This window comes from Argiope bruennichi, chromosome 7 (genome assembly GCF_947563725.1).
Source record: "Argiope bruennichi chromosome 7, qqArgBrue1.1, whole genome shotgun sequence".
Taxonomy (NCBI): domain Eukaryota; kingdom Metazoa; phylum Arthropoda; class Arachnida; order Araneae; family Araneidae; genus Argiope; species Argiope bruennichi.
Window position 1 is genome coordinate 29,044,411 of NC_079157.1, and position 23,071 is coordinate 29,067,481.

A 23,071-nucleotide genomic window follows, 5' to 3' on the forward strand; every position below is an offset into this window, starting at 1 on the left:
GCTAGCGCAAAGAAAATACCAATAGTAATATCCAAGTAGGCGCGTTGTCCACAGCACAGCACCTTTGCAAATATTAAGAGACGGTTGCGGGTGACAGGATCCTTCAAAATAACGAGGCCAAATGTTGGGCTCGAACGCCTCAGTGGCGCAAAGTACCTTGCTTTCTTGCAGCACGTCCTTCCGGATTTACTGCAAGAAATACCGGCCATTGCACACCAGAACATGTGGTTAATGCATGATGGTGCACCAACGCATTTTTTGAATTCTGTGTTTAATTAACTAGATGATACATATCCTGGGACGTGGATTGGACGTGGCGGACCTGTTGATTGGCCTCCTAGTTCCTGGAACCTTAATCCCTTGGATTTCTTCTTCTGAATCCATATAAAATATCTTGTTTATCAGGTACCTTTGGATACATTGAAAGATCTCGTAGCACGGATCGTCGTCGCTGCTGGAGAAATTGCAAGCACACCTGGTATGTTTGAGCGCGTCCAGTGTTCCTTTAAACGTCGGTGTCGATTGTGTAATGACCTTCGCGGCCGCAACATTGAGCAATTTTTCTAAAAGTTTCATATCGTCTCCTTTCTTATGTTCAAATGTCTGTGCTGCAAATGTATGCTGCATCTGTATTCCAGCAAATAAATTTTCACCGTCGTTTGCGAGTTCATATTTCTTTGAAAATTCTTATCGCCTTGATGCCTACTATTACTCCTCAGAATTTTTCAATAGAATTTTGCCACACCTTCTGTAAACATTGGTGCCGATGTTGCTGCGATGTTTCCCGTCAAACATTTTAGTCTTTCTTGAATATCTTAAAACCTCCTCAGTTTTCACACTACAGACTTATATCAAATTAAGGAGTATAAAATTCCTTATATTTTCAAGCATTTATTTTTCTTAAAGTTTTAATATTTTTGCAGATAAGGGTTCTAAACTATTTTTTCGTTTTCAATAATTTACGACACCCTGCTTTATCAAATCGGCATGTTACTCACATGAAAAATTGCCTTTAAGAATGCGCTTTCACTTCAAAAAAATTCATAGTTGAAACAGCTTTTGTTATTTTATTATTAATTTTTTACAGTTTCCAAAAGTTTGCCGACTCCTTATATTTTTGCGATTTTTACCCCCTAAACGTCATTTGGGACCCCATGTTGTATGGTAATTCATTATCCTCTTGATGCTTACTATCACCCCTCTGAATTTGTCGATCGAATTCGGCAACACCCTGTATATATAAATATATGTAATGATATTTTAAACTCTTAATTTACTCCAAATTAATGTCCAAGATTTTATCTTAATTTAGCCGATCGTAACTTCATTCTAAAATATTCTCTTATTTCATGATCCAATACACTTTCGGTTTAATTAATCCCTTTGTAAAAATAATGCGCCATCAATACTACATATCAAATGAAAGTGATACCTTTGCCCATGAAAAGGTGTCAAAGGTCACCACATGTATTGGTGCCTGCCCAGAAATCCTATCTTATATAAGACTAGCGATCATTTGTTCGTCCCTTTCTCACTCTTCTTTTTTTCATTCTGCTTTTTGTGTCGCGCTGCGCCTTGTTGTAAATAATCATGTTTGCCTCTCGAGAGAGAATAAAACGAAATTAAAGATAAAAAGGATCTCCACTGATTGTTCAACCTGCAATCTACTTAAACCAAAATATGTTACATATTATTTAGCCGACAGGATTCGAAATATGCATTATACATTATATATATATATATATATATATATATATATATATAGAGAGAGAGAGAGAGAGAGAGAGAGAGAGTTTCAATAGCATTTAGATATACATCAACCTTAAGGAAAAAATTTGAAATTATAATTACTATAGCAAAAATTTAGATAAAATAAATAAAACAGATTGTTACTGTAACAAAGAAAACTTTAAAGATTTTTTAGATGGGGATAAAGGTAATTTACATGTAATTTAAAAATTATTGAATTCAGCTCTTTAAGAGAATTAATGGAAATCGGAACTAAATTTAGATTAAGAGAAAAAAATATACCATAATAAAATATTAATTTCTATTAGTAAAGATTTGGATATTTTTATTGCTAAATTTGCTAGAAAATACCATTAGCTTGAGGAAGGTTTCGGAGAATGGAAAGTGAGAATTTTACAGGAAATTAAAATAAAAATGAATACAGATATTAACAGATCTAAAGAACGCGGGATTTATTTTAGCAAAACACTGAAAAAGGAAATAAAAAATTTTAAAGAAAAATTTGTTATTACAGTAATAGATAAATCAGCAAATAATTTCTGTTTAATTTGTAAATATTATTATACTGAACAATTAATTAATGAATATAACTCTAACGCAACTTATATTTTAAAGAACACGGGGAAAAAGGAATTAGATAAAAGAATGCTAGTTTTAGAAAAAAGAAAATAAATTAAAACTGGCTCTCTAAACTATCTTTATTTATTCCCAACAGTTAAATTTCATAAAAAACCATTAAAATTCAGAGTCGTGACTTGTAGCACTGGCAGTTATAAATACTATATGGGAAAACATTTCTTTAAATACTAAAAAATTATCCTCGACAAGATCAAAGATGAAGATAACTTTATAATTAATAGTAACAAAGAAGTACTGGATTTTCGTAAAGATAACGACATGAAAAAACTTAATACTTTTGATTTCGAAAATTTATACACTAATCTACCGCATAAAAAGTTAATAAATGTCTGTACTTTTATATATGACGATATTATTCCTAAAAGTAACTGGCTAGAATTATGTAATTTTAATATTACTGAAAATTGCGTTTTTAATGGAATTAATTTTTATAAACAAGTAAAGGGCATGAATATGGGATCAGTTTTCGCAAGTGTTTTAGCTCATATTTTCCTACATTACTATGTGAAAAAAATAATTAAATATAATTTAATAAACGGATGGAGGTATATTGATGATTTAATAACTAACTTTCTGGATTTAAAAATGGAAATAGCTAATGATAAAACAATAGTTGGTATCTACGATAAAATTGATGAATTCAACTTTAAAATAACGAAACTTTGTAATTATCATTCTAATCTAAACTCTTAAAATTTTCAAAAATCTAATTTTTTTACAATTTAATAGGATGAAAAGAGTTTGTAATAACAAACTATCCTATATTGAAGCAACAAATAATCTTATTAAAAAAATTAATTAATAATAAATTTCCCAGAAACAACTGCAATATTAATTTTTTAATTAAAAAAGAGATGATTTGGTATTAATCCTTTACCTAAAATAATAATCGATCTTCCGTTTCATATTAACTAATTCAATAGATGGCGCTGATACCCTCCAATTATTTTTACCTTGAATGGCGTTAGCTAAAACAGTTTAGGACATGGGAAACAAAATGAGCTTATGTTAAAAAAAAAAATTGCCTGCTGCTGGTATGTACTTTCCTTTTTGAATTCATAATTGGTTTGAGTATTATTATATGGTTATTTTATATAATTTTATTTTTGCTTATTAGTGGTTGTATTCTTCTAATTTATTGTTTTCTTTTCTTTTCGGTAAATATGGTTTATTTCTTAGGCCTGATTTCAGGGGATTTTCGGGTTACGAGGAATCAATACTGTTGGACATTTTAGTCTGTATTCCTCAAAGAAAAAAAAATCCTTTTTTTTTTAAATCCCTGCCTGAGGGATATATATATATATATATATATATATATATATATATATATATATATATATATATATATATATATATATATATATATATATATATATATATATATATATAATATTTTTTTAGACTGAAGCAGTATGCGGATTCGAAGACATTGAAAAGATATGTTATATTTTTCAATTAATTTTAATATCCATTTCGTGAAAGCATAATTATTTACAAGCAGAGAAGCGAACAAGGCACGTCAGCCACAGCGCGAAACAAAAGCAGAAGTAAGAAAGGGCAAGAAGGAACGAAAGAAATGTATCTTATGGCGAATATCAATCACATCATCATGAAGAAACGAAAAACTAACTCTGACGAGTGGAGACAACGGCCCAACCTAAGTTGGTTATTATGTGGAAAAAACATGGGGAAAAAAAAGGATTTTTTTTAAAATTATTATTTATGACTTAATTTAAATTTTTCTGGTGAATAATATGTTCTTAATTTTGATACATGAACAATATCAGTAGCCTTGTTTGTTAATGTGTTTGGTTTAGTTATTTCATAATTTACATCTGAAATTTAAGTTACTATTTCATATGGACCTGAAAATACTGGAGATAATTTTATTCGATTTGGATAATTAAATTCTTCATACATTCGAATGTCACCAGGTTTGAATGGAGAATCTATAAATCTAGCATCATATCTTATTTTATTTTTATCATGTATATTTTATTGTACTATTTTTAGCTAATTTTTTGGCTTTTTCTACTGGAGGATAGAATTTATTTTGAATTAAGGGAGGAGGATAAGGTAAAGCGCCAAATAACAAATACGCAGAAGGAAATTTTGTAACTGAATGAGTTGTTAAATTATATTCATTGATTACTTGTTCTAAAACTCTTGTCCAAGGAATTCTGGCAGGAGAAGAATTGACCTTACATTTTAATTTAGTTACTATTGACTAGTTAACTCTTTCACATTTCCAATAAGTTTGTGGATGATATGAAGATGTTAACAGATGTTTGACATTATAATTTTTAAAGAAATATTTAAATTTAGATGAGGTAAAAACACCGTTTCTCTCAGATAATAATTTGGAAGGGACTTGAATTTGAAAAACTTATTTTAATATATTAATATAAGTTACAGAATTCTCATTTTTGGAAGGAAAAGCACAAACATATCTAGTTGCATGATCAATTACAATATGAAGAAATTTTTTTGTTGAACAGTAATAATTAAATCCACCAACAGTATCGACAGAAAGACATTCAAAGGGGCAAAGTGTGGGGGCCACAGCCTGTAAAAGGCCAAATGTTTTTTTCTTTTTATTTAATTGACAAATATCACAATGTTTAACAAAAAGTGATATATTTTGAGTAATATCTTGAGTAATATTAGATCAATAATATTGAGGAGTAATTAAATTTATCATTTTTTGAGTACCTGGATGCCCACATTGTTCATGAGCCTTTTGCAAAACTTTTTTCCTGAGAGAAAAAGGTACAACTATTTTAAACAAATTTTTCTTTTTAACTACAAGTGCATCATTAATATTTTTATAGTCAGTATTATCTAAATTGTCTAAATGTTGATAGTGTTTTATCTCATCTAATTCCAATAAATGCACAAAATGTTGGAGATATTGAGCAGTAGGATGCCTTAATAACATATCAGCTTCAACATTAGCTTTTCCCTTTAAATGTTTAACTTCATAATCAAACATGCTGAGTTTTAAAGACCAACAAAATAATCTTCCCCTTAAATTGTTTACATTTTTAATCCAAACAAGAGTAGCAGTAAGAAAGTGGAAGAAGGAACGAAACAAATGATCATTTGTCTTATATAAAATGATATTTCCGGCCACGCGCCAATTCAATACATGTGTTGACCTTGAGAAGGGCAACGCAAGTGTCACTTTCACTCGATACGTAGTATTGATTATTTTTACAAAGGGATTAATTAAACCGAAAGTGGAATTAGATCCCGAAATAAGAGAATGAAATTACTTTGCGCTAAATGAAGATAAAGCTTTTGAAATTAATTTGGTTTAAATTTTAATTATATAAATAGCGTTAACTGTAGTTCAAATCTGCGAGTTCACATAAGGTAATGTCTTCACACCGCTGCTATATAGTTAAGCGGATCCTTCAGAAACCGTCAACTTAAAGAGGCATTCCTTTATGCAACGAACGTTCATTTCAATTTGTGTATTTATTAATTTCGAAGGGATTCCATATCGTTCACGGTGACATGTATTAGATTTATTTAAAAAAAATTTTTTTTTCTTCCTTTGACAAAGTTTTTTTTTTACTCAAAATTTTTGTAAATAACGAATGCTGATTGTCTCTGAAAAATTCAGATTGAATTAAGGATTAAGTGGATAACACTGTTTAAATATTGAGAACCTCTGTTCAAAAGAATAACAGTGTGCGTAGTGAGAAACTGCGGCAATAATTAAGTACTTTTAAGCACTTTTTATGCACCTTAGTTCCAAAAATGAAGTACCTATGTATAAGTATGTATACGTAAAATGCGTATTTTCTTTCTTATATAATAATGTATAGTTTTTATTGAAAAAAAAATTAAAAAACTCAATTGTAAATGCTTATTCTTTAAAATGTAACATTTGTTTCTATATTTGCACATCGTCTTCTATAGTAAAATTATGCCTTTTTGGATTTGAAAGAAAAAAAAAATACCTTTATAAGATTAATAATAAAGATGTGCGAACTTTTTCAACATATCTTAAAATTAAAAAGTTAAAAATTGATTGGGATAGATACGACATTTCCGAAATTGTCGATAGTGATGTAGACGCTAAGAATGACCAAATATTTTGTAATTGAATTCTAAATAAGCAACAACAAATACGATACAGAATGGCTGTATGGTAAATTTCTTCCTGCCCTGCCTCGTTCCATTAAGTAATTTTATTTGCAGTCCTATAAAGCTAAGAACTAAAGCATTCCTATGGTTCTTATCATGTGACTGATGGAACTGCCACGATAATGATGATAGAACAATGCCACATTTTCAATATGTTTCTAAAATAAGTTTTAATAGAAAATAATAGCGGCGTTCACAAACGATCAGACTATAAAGACATATTCTTATCGTCTTTTATTTCTAAAGAGTAGTAAAGGCTTTTTTTGAACGATTGAACTTCCTTAAATTTAATGAAAACGTGTTTTTTAACCTATAAGCAAATATTCTTACTTTAAAAAATTACAGAAGTAACGTTATATATATTTTACAAGGAATGAAAATGCTGTAATAAACCTTCATTTTCATAAATAATGGAAATAAATTCATGAAATAAATAAATAAAAAAAACTCAACCTTGTAGTTAGAACAAAGGAGAAAATAAATGTGCGGAAGCGTCTCCACAAAGCTTTCCCGCACACTACCAGAAAATCCCTAGCGTGCCATTGTCTTAGAATAGTTTCAATAAATTTTTTTTGTCACAAAATTACATACCAAATTTGATATATTTAAGTCCCCACGTTTATAATTTTCTGAAGGTACAGACCGACATAGAGTGAATCCTGGTTGGATTTGGCTCAAAATTTGATAGATGTTTGTTCTGTAGATATTAAATCGGTGTACCAAATTTTACCTATCTAGCTCATTTCGTTTTGTAGTTATCATGCTAACTTCTATTCGAACAGACAAGGAGATTTTCTCTAAACGGATGTTGCTGAAGATTTGATCAAAATCTAGACATTTGGTGTGAAGACCGTATACCACATTTCATCCGTATAGCTTATAATGTTTTTGTGTTATCTTTATCACTGAAAGACACGACACGTTTTCAAAAAATGTGTTTTTGAACTTAGGATGATCAAGGAGATTTGAAACGTGGAGATTCATTAAAATCTCAAGAATTCGAATTGTTTGATGATTGCAATATTTTCTCTAAATTTTGTATTAGAGCAAAGTAAAAATCCAATAGAAGAATTTTTTTTAAAAAAATTCATCTTGAAGCCATCACTAGACAATATATCGCATTGCTTCAAAATTTATCAAATGAAGAATCTTATTCAATGTACAATTTAAAAATTTTTAAGTTTAAATAAAAACAAAGAGCATTTTTTTGTTCCATTTTTTTTTTTTTTTTTTTACTACATTTTGACACCTACAAAATAATGTGATTCAACGATTCGAGATGAAGTAATCTTATTTTGAATTTCATTATAATAAAAATCATTGTTATAAAGGATGTGTCCGGAAATAATTTCTCAAAAATTATATCATCTAAAAACATTTTTTTAAATACTGTTGACGCCAATAAGTCAGCAGAACGCTCCGCCTACTAAATTTGTAGCGCCACCAAGTGGTAAAATCATATAACCGGGAGAGTGTGTGTGAAAACCCAAGAGAGAGGGTGTGTCAGGAGTGTTGAGAATAAACAAAGGGAGATACAGTCCACGAGTTTGTGTTTCATTTATATGTGATTGAGTTTTCTAAAAACTGAGCTATCGAAGGCCAAAACATGGTCCAGTTAGCCGGAGACGTCTATGCATCTATTGTATAGTGATTCATCATTTGAAATGTGTGATTTATTAGTGGAGATATCGTCGATGATGGCGAAATGGGTGCGAAAATACCAAGAATGAGAATTCTGTTGTGGATAACTGGTCTCGAGTGACAGCAGTCCTAGCAAAGAGGTATGGGCAGTATTATCCTTTGAGTTATTAACTAATTAATTTCCCGAGATGAAGTTAATTTTGTTTTTGATGAGTTATAATTAATTTCCCGAGTTGAAGTTAATTTTGTTTTTAATGAGTCATAATTAATTTCCCGAGATGAAGTTAATTTTGTTTTTGATGAGTTATAAGTAATTTCCCGAGTTGAAGTTAATTTTGTTTTTAATGAGTCATAATTAATTTCCCGAGACGAAGTTAATTTTGTTTTAATGAGTTTAGAATAAAATTGTGATAATATTATTCTCGTGAATTGTTTTGAAATATATATTTAAAATGGCGGGTTTAGCAAAATTAAAGAAAGATGAATTAAAACTCGTTGCCGAGGAGATAGGTTTGGTTGTTGCGGAAGGCATGAAAAAGAGTGAAATAATACGTTTAATTGAGGAAAGTGATGTGTACAAAAATGACAACGAAGTTGTTAAAGATGCTGTAGATCAAATAATAGGGAATAAAAACCAAAAATCCGATCAGGATAGTGAAATAGAACTAGAGCGTCTTAGATTAGAGAGAGCTAAAATAGAATTACAATTAGCGCAATTAAGGGCTACTGAAAATAGTACTCAGACTTCCGTTAATGTAGAGAGTAAAACCGAACCAGAAGAGTCTCTGGAAAGCTTATTAAAGTCTGTGAGAATATTGTGTATTAAACCACCGAGCAAAGCTCAGGATTGGGGTTTCTTTTTTACTTCGTTAGAGAGAGCACTTAGTACTAAAAAAGTTCCTGAGAAATTTAAAGCGGAGATTTTATTAAATTTATTAGGAGAAAGAGCTTCGAATATCCTAACTTATATTGCTGAGAAAGACTTAAATAATTATGAAGAAATTAAATCAATTGTACTAAGAGAATTCGAGCCAACAGCGCAAGCAGTTTTAGAGAATTTTAGATACGCTACTAGAGATAATGAAACTCATGTGCAATTCGCGTCACGCTTAATGACGAGTTTTGAATATTATTTAAAATTAAAGGGTGTTAAAGATTTTGAGACCCTAAAACAATTGATAGTTTCGGATAAATTATTCCAAACGCTGGATAAAGAAACAGCAACTCATATTAATATTAGGCAAAATCAAAAGTGGTTTACACCTCTCGAGTTAGGAAAAGAATGTGATCTTTATTTTGCTTCCAAAGGCAAAACAATTAATGAGATGAGAAGAGGGCAAAATTATAGCAATAAATTTAAACCAGCATCAAAAGTATTTTTCAATGAGATGAAAAATAAAAATTGCGATTTATGTCTAAAAAGCGAGAATCATCCTTTGTATACTTGTCCTCAATTTAAAAGACTTTCGGTTCTTGAACGCGTAGAGGTAGTAAAAAATAAAAACGTCTGCTTCAAATGCTTATCGCCTAATTGCAGCGTTAAAAAGTGTTCGTTTAGAAATTGTTTCTGTGGCAAAGCTCACAACAAGTTAATACACTTTTCTAAAGAAGCAAAAAATGTTTCGTCTACGAATGTAAAAGCCGCCGAAGTCATAAATAAGTCGCAATCGGAGGGGAGAAATTCGGAACAGGGTTCGGTTTCCCCCAGTGAGTGGGGTCCGACTTTTGTCGCAACAAATCTAACCGTAAACAAGAATGTTGTTTTGTCGACTGTAAGATGTTTGATAAAAGACAGATGTTCGCAATGGCAGGAAGTAAGGTGTCTTTTGGATAACGGCTCACAGTGCTGCCTCATGAGTCAGAATTGCATGCAGAGGCTAGGACTCCAAAGTGAAAAAATAAATCAATCTATTTCTTGTATTAATAATGCCTAACTTGTAGTTAATCGCAGAGTTAAGCAATTGTGGCTAGTAAAAATAAAAGTTTCGAAAGAAATATTTCAATGTTAGTGGTATCAAAAATAACGGATTTAATACCGAATAAGATGATATGCGTGTAAATATGCTAGAATCAATTGACCTTGCGGACCCCAATTTTAATATTCCGGGCAAAATAGATATTTTAATTGGCGCTGAATACTTTTATGAAATAATAAAGCCGGGAAAATTAAATGCTAAAAATGAGAATTTGACGTTACAGGACTCTGTATTTGGGTATATTGTAGGAGGTAGCGTTTCGAGTTCAGTTAAATTAAATTCTAACTATTGCGGTTTAATATGTGGAGCAGAAGAATTAAATTCAAACCTGAGAAAATTTTGGGAGATTGAGGAAATGGGTAATGAATTACCTAAAAGTAAAGAGAATCCTATTTGTGAGGAGCATTATGCGCGAACACATAGAAGAGATGAGACAGGAAAATATACTGTGGCGATGCCATTTAAAGAGCATTGGTCATGTCTAGGGAATTCAAGGGATATTGCTCTAAAACGACTCGAATCGCTGTGGACTCGCCTGTCTAGAGACCAAAAATATCTGAAACTGTATTCTGATTTTCTGAAGGAGTATGAGGAGTTAGGCCACATGAGCGAGATACAAGATGAAAGTGTTGAACCTGAAGTGACATATTATATGCCTCATCATGGCATCTATAGGCCTCAAAAAACGACGACTAAACTACGTACTGTGTTTAATGCGTCCACCTTGACTAGTAGTGGAAAATCGGTCAACTCAATTCAGTATAACGGCGGAGTGATTCAAGACGATCTATTTACATTGCTAATTAGATTCAGAAAACATATATTTGCATTTACTGCAGATATTCGTCAGATGTATCGTATGATCAATATAGATGAGAGTCAAAGAAATCTACAAAGAATTTTATGGAAAGAGGGAGCTAATGAGCCCGTTAAAACGTATCAGCTAAATACGGTTACCTACGGAACGGTTACTGCTCCATATCTAGCCATGAGAACACTTAAGCAAATTTCCATTGACGAGGGAAAAAACTTTCCAAGTGCTGCATCAGTCTTGTGCCATGATTTTTATATGGACGACGTTTTAAGTGGAGCGAGTACATTGGAAGAGACAAAAACTTTGCAACATGAACTTGTTGGCATTCTAAAAACTGCCCAGATGTCATTACACAAGTGGTGTGGAAATACGTCCGAGCTTATTCTTGCTACTGAGAAAGAGTATGAGCTTTCATCTACAGATGAAACTAAGACTTTAGGGATTGCCTGGAAGGCTAAAACTGACTGCTTTACCTTTAAAGTAGATTTACAGCATAATGCCCATCCTACCAAAAGGTCGGTCTTGTCCATTATCGCCCGACTTTTTGATCCACTTGGGTTACTTGGGCCAGTGATCACGAAGGCAAAAATATTCATGCAACAATTGTGGTTGCTCAAGATCGATTGGGGTGAAATGCTTCCCGAGAAAGAAGCTAGTGAATGGCAAGAGTTTGTAACATCTTTAAGAAACTTAAATGACATTAACATAGAAAGATGTATTGTCATTCCAAACGCGGAAGTGAATGAGCTTCATGGATTCTGTGACGCGTCTGAAAAGGCATATGGCGCTGCAATCTACGCCAGAACAGTCGATTCAGCGGGTAAAGTGAAAGTGAAGCTAATCGCGAGTAAATCTCGTGTGTCACCAATCAAGCAGGTAACTATACCTCGTTTAGAATTATGCAGTGCCGTTCTGCTCACCAAATTGATGCAGAAGGTAAAAAATGCATTAAAAATGGATATTACGCCAGTATCGTATTATTCGGACTCTACAATCGTGCTTTCGTGGATGAGAAAAGAGTCACGAGACTTAAAAACATTTGTTGCGAACAGAGTGGCTACTATTCAAGAATCCACAGAAATGAATCAGTGGCATCACGTTCCTTCCGAACAAAATCCCGCTGACGTCATTTCAAGAGGACTTGATCCAACGAGAATGCAACAAAGTGACTTATGGTGGTTTGGTCCAACCTTTCTCCAAGAACTGGTTGTGAACTTTCCTGGTGATTGCGACGACATCCACGATTCATTGGACAGTTCTGTGCAGAACAGGGACGTTTCTTCTGAGAAACTTTATTTAGCAGAACTCAAAAATCCGACTAAATTCTGTTTAATTTCAGCTGTGGACTTATCATTTTTAGATAATATACTTAGTGTGTCAAATAAGTTTTATAAAATAATTAAAATTTTAGCCTTTATTTTCAGATGTATTAATAATTTGAGAAACTCGAGCAAAATGTCAGGTCCTTTAACCACCAAGGAACTGCAGTTGGCCAAGTTAACTTTAGTCAAACTTGTTCAGGTAGCTGCCTTTAATTGTGAAATAAAAGCCCTCAAAAAAGGTGAAAATGTTAATAAGAGTGAGGTAAGTTGCTTGAACCCATTTCTAGACCCAAACGGTGTCTTACGTGTTGGAGGAAGACTAAGTAATTCTGATTTATCATATGAAAAAAAAGTTTCCCATATTACTTCCAAAGAATCACAAATTCACTTTGTTAATTATGCAATATTTTCATCGTAAATATTTGCATGTTGGTGCACAAACATTGTTGTATTTGGTAAGACAGGAATATTGGCCATTATCTGGCAGAAATACAGCCAGAAAAATTATTCATGATTGTGTCATTTGTGCTAAAACTAAACCTAGAACTGTAACCCAAATTATGGGAAATCTCCCAACCAATAGAGTTAAACCTAGTTATCCTTTTACTCATGTTGGGATAGACTTTTGTGGACCTTTCTATATTAAATACAAGGGTCAGAGGAAAGGCAATTATCAAAAATGTTATGTGGCTGTTTTCATTTGCTTTGCTACTAAGGCAATCCACTTGGAAATAGTCACTGACTTAACTGCAGAAGCAATGATTGCCACTTTAAAGCGCTTTTTTAGCAGAAGAGGTGTTAGTTCCTCTATCTGTTCTGATAATGCAACTAATTTCAAAGGGGCCAATTCAGATTTGAAACGTTTGCAAAATATGATTGGTAGACCCCCAGAGCCATTAGCTAATTACTTAAGAACTGAACAAGTGACATGGAAATTTATTCCACCAAGGTCACCTAACTTCGGTGGCTTATGGGAGGCGGGTGTTAAATCTTTCAAACACCATTTAAAGAGAGTTGTTGGTAATGCGCGTTTAACAATGGAACAGTTTTTGACTATTGTTATTCAAATTGAAGGTATTCTAAACAGTCGCCCACTGACACCTTTGTCATCAGATCCAAACAATTTTGAAATTTTGACCCCAGGCCATTTTTTAATCGGCCGTCCCATAAATTGTATTGCTGATCCAGATTATTCAGAGAGAAAAGATAATCTTTTATCTCAATGGCAAATATTGAGCAAAATGGTCCAAACAATTTAGAAAAAATGGAAATTAGATTACTTAAATAATTTGCAAGCCAGACACAAATGGCAGTTTGAGAAACAAAACATCTCAAAGGATTCTATGGTTCTTTTAAAAGATGATAATCTTCCCCCTTGCCAGTGGACAATGGGAAGAATACAAGATTTAATTTATGGATCAGACGGCAAAGTCAGAGTAGTACTTATAAAAACTCCACAAGGAGTCACGAAAAGAGCAATTTCAAAAATTTGTTCGTTACCATGTGAATAAAATCAATGTATATCTAGTGTAATTATTATATTTAGTATTTAAAATGATATAATGTATGTTTAAGTTGTTCAATGTACATATTGAAATATCGCATATATTGTCTTTTCAAAAATGTTTTGTATATAATATTCAATTTTTTTTTTAAGTGTAATTTTTTTGTATCTTGTGCAAGATAATTGTTGAAATTTTGCATTGTCTAATATGTGTCTAATATTATCTAATATGCATTGTCTAATTAAGTAATGTGTTAAATTTTTATTTCTGTAATGTTGAGATTTTGAAATGATATTTCAAGGGGGGCGGAATGTTGACGGCAATAAGTCAGCAGAACGCTCCGCCTACTAAATTTGTAGCGCCACCAAGTGGTAAAATCATATAACCGGGAGAGTGTGTGTGAAAACCCAAGAGAGACGGTGTGTCAGGAGTGTTGAGAATAAACAAAGAGAGATACAGTCCACGAGTTTGTGTTTCATTTATATGTGATTGAGTTTTCTAAAAACTGAGCTATCGAAGGCCAAAACAAATACATTCAAACCAAACAAAATTTTTATCACTGAAAAGCTATTTTTTTAAACCTTTAAAGCGGTGTTAAAATAATTTTTGTGCGATAATACGCCTTGATGTTATGGTGAAAACATGTTAAAATTCTTATTTTTTTAATTAAACTTTGAATTAAAAATTTGAGAAAGCTGTTCATAGTGGGTCTCGAATGTTCAAAAAATAATTTCCCAAATTTCATGCTATTAACATCAATGGCTCTATGCTGGGCGTTGCCCAGGAAAAGTCTTGATATATATTAAGGAAGATTTCATTGGAGACAAAAAAATTCTATAAGAATTATAGAAAGAAAAAAAAATCATTATAAATTGCTAAAATCTTAAATGTGAAAAAAATTGTAAAAAACTTTAAAAAAAAATTTCTTTAAAAATGTTTTAATACAGGATCTGGCTGTTTCTTATTTTGTACTTAATCAAAGCAAATTTGACGAGATTAATCCAACAAATAAAAATATTCAAATGGATGGAGGCATTGAAAAAATACCGCTAAAGATATCACGATGAATGAAAATTTAAGGCTTCAAGTTAAAATTCAATTATACTAGATTTTATGAGATTGACTAATGAAATTACATACCGAAAATAATTGCAATTCAGTGCAGTGTAGTTGAATACTTGAAGTAGATCATTCAAGCGTTTTATTCAAGACGGCATATTAATGAGAATGATGATCAAATATGTTAGTATTTTTAGAGCACCTTTTCCCTACTTCGATATATCGATTTCGCCAAACAAACAAAAATAAATGCTTTCTTCGTTTGGTATTTTCTTAATTTCCGTTGATCGAACCATATCGCATATTCTTCTTTAACAACACATAACAGTTTCAATATATACTTACCAGGCATAACTTAAATAAATTCTTCAGCATCTAAAACATTAAAAATTTAAGTTAGAACGTTTTTCGCTTCGCAATAAGTTTGGCACAGTACATATAGGAAGTGAAGGAATAAAAATCTGACAAGATTCGCAAATTCTTTTAAAAGTTACCTATAATTGCTTAAAAATATGTGTTTTCATCATGTATAAATGTTAAAATTAAAACCTTCTGTTCCATAGCATTAACAAAACAGTAACGTTTCATATTTATTCATTCTTAAGATCTTCTATGTTTTTAAAAATAATTATTTCAAGAACTCATAATAAATTTTACATCTTCCAAAATATTAAGTAAACTGACAAATTTTACTAAAAAATTATTAGAATATGCAGAAAAACAATTTACTTTAGAACGTCCTTTGCACATAACAATGGATTAGATACCAGCATTTAAGATTAAGGAGGAAGAGAAATCTTGTTTGTAAAGTAAACCAACTTCTATAATAATAAATTATTTTGACAAAAACTATTTTTGACATAAACTAACTTTTTAACCCAAATACAAAATTTTTCCTCCTGCCAATTTTCTAATATCATTTCATTTTTCATTTCAAATGCACACATTTAATTTCATATAACTTTGCACAAATAAAACAATTATCTTTCAAAACCTGTTACTTTCTGAATGCGTTTGTGAAATATTTATTTTCCGATTTTTAAATTAAGTTACTGTTAATTAATATTATAGGAAGGTTTTAAAGTTGCCTGTTGTTGAAAACTTTTGCTTCTGCCTTTATACTGTTGTAATTAAATTCTGTGGCAATTTATTACTTTCTTTAAATAAAGTAGAATGAAAATTAAAAAATATAAAATATGTACATATTAAATTTCCTACTGAGAAACTATATTTGGATATTTTTTTACTAACACCGAAACATATCTTTGTACACTTAAAATTACAAATAAAATTCTGATTCTAATGATTATGTTCCTAAGATAAAAAAAAAAACTAAGTTAGTTAAGATAAAAGAAAAAAGCAGATACACAATTTTAATTTTAAGAAATTTTTTTAAAAATTAACCAGATAAACAAATGCAATAATGCATATTATATAAAATATTCAGGTTTCTTTTATAATAGTCCAATCCTTTTTGTTTACAAAGATTAAAAGAATAATAAGGTATTTGCTGATTTTGCAAAGAAATCAATCATTTTAATTAAATTTAAAAAAATAAGTAAGAAAATGTTGAGTATGGTTTTGAATAAAAAGAGCTGATAATGGAAACTAAAATGAAAGAATTACTCATAATTCTTTTGGGATCTCATGTAATGTTTTAAAAATTAATCTTTATGAAATTCACATTTCCAATCAAAAGTCAAGAGCTTGAATTTTGGATTACTTACTTCAATTAACTTTTTCTATGCTATCTTCATCACTTGTAAAAGATTGTACATTTTCTTGAGTTGTATTTTTTTTTTTTTTTCATTTAATTTAAATTCATTTCTTACAATCTATTTCGTCATGTCACTGTAGATACTTTTAATTATATGACCTGTATATGAGCATAGCTGCTTTATCAGATGACAGATTTTTTTCCTTTTCTGTTGTATATTTATTATATGTATTATTCAACTTTAGTCATTTCATAACTTTATTATTGATTCTAAACTGTATATTAATTTTTTTTTCAACACAACATAAGCAGAGTTAAAAATTATCCTTAAATGTCATTGCTTCCAATAAGGATAATTTCAATTATTTTTAAATATCATTTAAATTCAAAAATATTTTATTCTGAATCCTGATAGCAACTTCTTTAATAATTTGGACAAAACATTAATTTAAAGAATATTAGAAACAACACATAGCATTTACATATAAATTTTATGTTTCATCTTCAAATAAGAAATGATACCTCCTTCCTTTTTTAGCAAAAGTGATCAGATTTTAGTTATTTTTTTCAGACCCTGAGTAAATAACCAAAAAATATTTGCCTACCTAATGCTTATATACCCACTACATACCACTGGTAATATGAACTAATATCACTGTACAATTCAACATTTTACAGATGAATATATTGATTTATGAAATTGCTTATTATATATTGAGATAAGTATTTTCCTTTTACAAATGTTAAACTTGAAATTATTATAAATATAAATAAAAAGCATATTTTCTCTTCTCAAGTAAACACTAAAAAGACTAGTTAATTCCCATAATAAAGAACATAATGAATACAATATATTTAATATATGATGATACAATATATAAACTTAGTAATACATCAAAGAAAAAGGCTTTGCTAAAATATCCATGTAGCCCCAAAGTTGAAAATAAAAGGTCAATGCAATTTCGAAATGAAAAATAATAATAAAGCTGATAGGAGCCACAGAAAAAGAACATACAGGAAAGTTTTTATAGACTAAAAATCAATCCTATAAACCTACCACCAAATTCATCTATCATGTTCCAAAACACTGGAAATCCAGAAAATCTGATATTTATCTGAAACAAAAAATTATTTCAAACATTTTTCATTTTTCAAACATTTTTACAGATTAATTTTACATAAAAAATAACACCATAATTGATAGTTTACTGATAATAAAATTCAGGATTTCTTTTCAAAGCAAGAATGTTTGATAGATTACCTTAAATAAAATTCAAAGATTGCAAACATGATTTTTATTTTCTTCAAAATATTACTTTAATGTTTCTCTTATGATGAACACAAATGATTAATTTAATTTTAAATACAAGAAAACTATATTACATTTTTTAGTAGTCTAAAAATTCTAACTTCTCCATCTCAAAATCATCAGGAATCAGCAACTATGTTAGAAAAACAGTTGATCAGAATCTGATCGTCCAAAGTTGAATGATTCAAAAATTAGTGCAAAACATGGGAAATTTAAGAACCAGTTCAGTCTGATGAGTATCGATTTGACCACTAGGGAGTGAATAATCATCATCTAATGTTTAATTACAGTCTTTGAATATGGCCATTAACAACGTCAAAAAATCAGCACCATGGCCTTGTATATTTAGAAGATATTAGCACTATATGATAGTAAAAATTCCGGTGAAGCCTACGATGACACAACTTTTCTTTTATTTTTGGATAAAACTGTTCTGATAAAGAGTACACAATTCTAACTAGACATTTATAACAAGTAAAAGTTATTTGACATTACTTGATATATTTAATAAGGATATAAATACTCCAGCTGTAATGAAATATTTAAGTTAATAAATCTGAAAATTAATAAACTTATTCAAGCAAAGCACTTAAAATATTGTATAGTAGAAATGCAACCCAACAACAAGGGGAAAACACAGACACATACACAAAAATAGCAATTATTGAAATGTGGCCGTTGAGTATGAGAGGAATTACTCCTTTTCTCTGTATGAATTTCCATATTTAAAATGAAGAAGTGGGGGTCCCAAATAATAGGTACAAATCAAAAAACTGTTCAGATTTACTTTTGAATAATATTTTAGAAAGTAAAGATATTTCAGGAATATTTTCAATAATAAGAATAATATAAATAAATCATGGGAATTATTTTTGAAAAGGATAAAAAAAAAAAAAAAAAAAAAAAAAATGACATGGTTTATTTTAATAAACTCATGTATCTATACCAAAAGAATAAACTACTTTCATTTTCTTAAAATTTCATATTTTTTTTCATAAATAATTGGTCTAACTAAAAAGTTGACTTTTGCAAACACGAAAATTTTTAGTTACTTAATAAAATCCTTCATTTTTTTTCATAAAATCAACATGTGTTTTTTGAAGCATAAACACTTTTCATTAAACATTTTCAGCTAATTAAACCTGAAGGAAAGAAAAAAATATATACCTTTCATAACTATAAAATATAAAGAGGACAAAGCAAAAGACCTTTTTACAAATTTTCACTTAATGATTTAATTTCCAAACCTACTACATCAAAACAACATTTCTAGACAGACTTATTTTATAAGCAATATTTTTAGTGTTTCTCAATTTATATTTCTTATATTTTTAAGTTAATACATGGTTTTGTTTTCTCTAAATGCCAAACCAATTTAAATTCAATGCTTTCTTTTGTTTAAACCATTAATTACAAAAAAGCAATACAAACATGATCTATTTCATTCTGCCATCATTTTCTAATAATTCTACAACACCCTAAGTGACCCATAGGAATAATTACTCTCTAATTAACAAATAAAATACACAATTACAAAATAAATTTGAAATATAAAACTTTAGATATTAAAAATGACTAACGATTTATAATGGTTAGCAAAGTTTAAAATAAATGCAAATCTCCTCACAATACAAATTCTTTTATACATATTTCTTTCGTATTTTCTTTTACATTTATTTGGAAATCAAATCTTTCCTTGACTAGTAATATGCATGTTACAAAGAATACTTTTTTTCAAATTAAACCAAAAAAAAAATTATTTTACATGATTAGGAAAGAGTACTTAAATTCTTAATTAAAGAAAAATTAATTAAACTACAAATAATTCTGGTAACAAACTGGTAAATAATACTTCACTTATTATACATATGTTTGTGTATGGAATTTAAACAAATAATTAACAATTTTCAACATACTTCCAACTGTGTTAAAAGAATTTTAGTAACTTAATTTCAAATTCAAAATTTGAAACAAACAAAAATAATTATAGAAAATTGTACTCCATAAATTATAAATTTTTATATGTTAAATAAAATTAGTTACATGGAATGGTCAGAATTGTTTTCACATTAAAACTGCAAAAGAATCTTTAAAATTTATTTCAAATATAAACTAATTTATATTTGAAAGAAGTAATTTACATTAAATGTTGATACATAATTACAGAGGGAAAAATAAACTTTTTTAACTTGCTAGTAATGACCAGCATCATAATTATAAGCCAGAAACTTTTCATTTCTGTGAACGAAACAAATGCAACCGAATGCTTCTTTTCTGCTTTATGGAAGAAATTATCCTAAACAGTTTTCAACTTAAGTATACCACTGATTGACCTGATTTCAGAGTCACAACATCATCATTTTGAATAATTTCATGATTTGTTTTGTTTCATTTAAGAAAAGAAAAGTATACATATATGTATAGTTTTATTCAGAACCAAACAATTTAGACTCATATTCTTAGTACTTCAAATGAAAATATGACGATTGATTAAATCAAATTTGTTTGAAGTTACTTAAATGTCATTTATTAACAATAGACAGATAACATTTAATATCAATGTTGCCAGCAAATAATGTAAAAACAGGCAGAAAATTTTAAAAAGCAATTTTTTTTTTTTTTTTACGTACACAAAACATAATTAAAAAAAATACAATATAACAGTAAAGGTACTATTTTAATTCTTGAACGGTAATGGAATACTCCTCCTTCTCATTGAGCTAAAAACTTACTATTTCTTAGAAAGGAATAAAACTTTTCTTCCTATACTGTTTATAGACCATCAGACAATTACAGTCTTGGAAACATCTACATGCTAACTGCTGTCAACAGGAGATAACATGTAGATGGAAACTAGGTTGAAATTGTTTCAAGGCCTATAAAGAGTATAGGTAGACAGAGAAAGGTAGTCAAAAGGAGAATTTTAAAATGCTACGCTTCAGACTGACTTTCTGATTTTAACAGAGGACATAGGATATAATCAGATGGATCACTTGTTTCTATCTAGCATTATATAACAAAAAACAGCATGAATCTTCTTGCATAATGCTGAACAGTGGATTCTTTGACATTATTGTCTAAACATTTCTCATATCATATTGCTTAGAATAACAGGATTTGCTGATTACATCTTTTTTACAATATACGATGAAGTCAATCTCACTCTATATTTCTAGGAAATATTATAATGTCTATTAAATAAAGTTTTAGTTTTCTTTGAAAAAAATGTCATTAAAAGAAATTATGAGGCTTTTACAGTTAGAAAAGTTGATAATGCGAAATCAACAGATTGTATTTCATGTAAATATGGATCTTATTTATAAATTCTTTTATGATTGAATAGTTTTCACAATAACTTTTTAATGGTTAACCTACATACAGATTTATTTAAATAATTTCAATGTGCAATAAATTTTCTTTAAACAATACAATCAAAGAAATTTCTAAGAAATTTAAAACTTTGAATTCAACAGGGTTTTTTTTTTCTAAGTAAGAACTTATACTCAAAATTTTTAATAAATCTGCTCATTTATTTAATCCCCAATATTTAGAAAATTTGTTCATCACTTTATTGACGTAATAAAATATAACTGCTTTTTATAATCAAACTAATGTTGTATTTTTAAATTTTTATGAAGATTATTTCTGTATATAATAGAAACCCAGTTTTTAAATTCAAACATTTAATGAACAATAATTTGATATTTATTTACACTTATCATAAATCTTCTTTTGTTATAATACTTAGCCTTCACTTTAAATATATATTGTATATTTACTTTTAAAAAGGCCATTCAGCTTTACAGCATTTTATTTTATTTTATAACAAAATTTTCTTTCCACGAACCCTAACATTTTTTTTGAATCACCATGTATAATGGGCACTGAAATAGATAAGCAAAAAAAAAAAAAAAGCTACTAATATTATTAAAAAATAGGATGATACTACATGTTACATTAAATTCAACATTTCAAAACAGATTAATCTTAGAGTAAGAGATAAAATGAATCCATGTTTCCAATACAGAGAGATATTAATGTTGCCATTACTCCTCTGTTAAATATCAGACAGTGACTGATTGTTATACACAATGCATAGTAATATCTAAAAAGTGATCTTTAAAGAAATATGTACAATAGGAAATAAGGATTAATTGATGTAGTAGGCCCAAACTCCAGAATATTGGTTTGAATAAGGATTAGTGTCCTGTTTCCCATGAATAAAGATTACTTCATGCCAATATTTTAAAAAATTGTCATCAATAAACATTTTGAGATACTTCAAAATCACATACCAAATGACTTTTAGAGTTGCAATAAAGAATATCAGAATTATATCCAGTTCAAAATTTGCTTAAAAATTAAGTTTTAAGAATAGGACATAACTTTTAAACGAATAAAAAATGTATAAAACAAGTATTGAAATACATTTCACGTTTTATTGAGAAGGGTGCAATTCTCTTAATAATTTTTCAATAACATAAATATATATATTTATCTTATTGCATACTTCACATATTTTAACTTACATGGAGATAATTTGGTATTACTCTTCAGATTTAGTCATTTTTTGCTGAAGGCACAGGGGTAAATTAAAATAATAAATAATCATAAAAAAATTTAAAATATGAATTTAAATATGCAGAAAACAAAGCATAATTTTGCGACCTTCAGAAAAATATCAACTAAATTTTTTGGCTTCTTTTATTAACTGACGAAAGGTGCATTACATTCTGAAAAGTGCATCCATGCAATTTGTAATGTAAACTAGTTTGTATAAAAAAAATAATCCCATAAAAACGTGAATAATCAATTTAAACTTACTTACAATTATTTGAATATTACATGCCAATGACTGAATTGTATTGATTGAGATTTATTCGTCGCTTGCATCGATTTGAAAATACTGGTATTAAATAATTATTGTAAACAGAGACAGAAATATGGATGAGTCGTTCACGTTATTAAAAGATATTCTATCAAATCTTAAGTTCCTCAATAACTCCGGAACGAGTCCGCTGAAATGGATCTTCCAAATGGATTATAGCATTTCATAACGGGCCATTGGATCTAGTCTGCAAACCGGAACTTTTCGGAGAAGAAATTTCAATTTTGCTGGAAGGAATTATATCATATTCAATAGTGTGACTATTCTGGTACAGTGGCTCTTTATCAACACGGACAA

The 23,071-nt window shown here is 29.4% G+C and overlaps 2 protein-coding genes across 8 annotated transcripts in view; one reads left to right on the plus strand and one right to left on the minus strand.

Moving 5' to 3' along the window:
- The window catches only part of LOC129975812 (zinc finger protein 84-like), a 64,264-nt gene that overhangs the window by 5,395 nt on the left and 35,798 nt on the right, over positions 1-23,071 (minus strand). The window contains exons 1-3 of one of the 7 annotated variants that reach the window (XM_056089039.1): positions 22,715-22,879; positions 17,635-17,692; positions 15,206-15,235 (exon numbers count right to left, since the gene is read on the minus strand). The exons of 2 other annotated variants lie outside the window; for them this stretch is intronic. The gene's annotated coding sequence lies outside the window, so the exon portion shown is untranslated. Of the gene's footprint in view, positions 1-15,205; positions 15,236-17,634; positions 17,693-22,710; positions 22,880-23,071 lie in introns of those variants that run through there. 4 more of the 7 variants (XM_056089035.1, XM_056089038.1, XM_056089037.1 and 1 more) reach the window with 4 other exon arrangements.
- Positions 8,715-13,555, plus strand: LOC129975327 (uncharacterized). Its single transcript, XM_056088390.1, has 4 exons — positions 8,715-8,990; positions 10,384-12,346; positions 12,437-12,558; positions 12,671-13,555. The coding sequence occupies exons 1-4, from the start codon at positions 8,715-8,717 to the stop codon at positions 13,553-13,555; spliced, it is 3,246 nt and encodes a 1,081-aa protein (XP_055944365.1).

Excerpts from the sequence above, each read along its gene's own strand:
- LOC129975327 (XM_056088390.1), top strand. The coding sequence starts at position 8,715 with ATGAAAAAGAGTGAAATAATACGTTTAATTGAGGAAAGTGATGTGTAC. Across the intron at positions 8,991-10,383 it reads TGGAAAGCTTATTAAAGTCT|GACTCTGTATTTGGGTATAT; the intron begins GTGAGAATATTG and ends TTGACGTTACAG. Across the intron at positions 12,559-12,670 it reads AAAATGTTAATAAGAGTGAG|AATCACAAATTCACTTTGTT; the intron begins GTAAGTTGCTTG and ends TTACTTCCAAAG.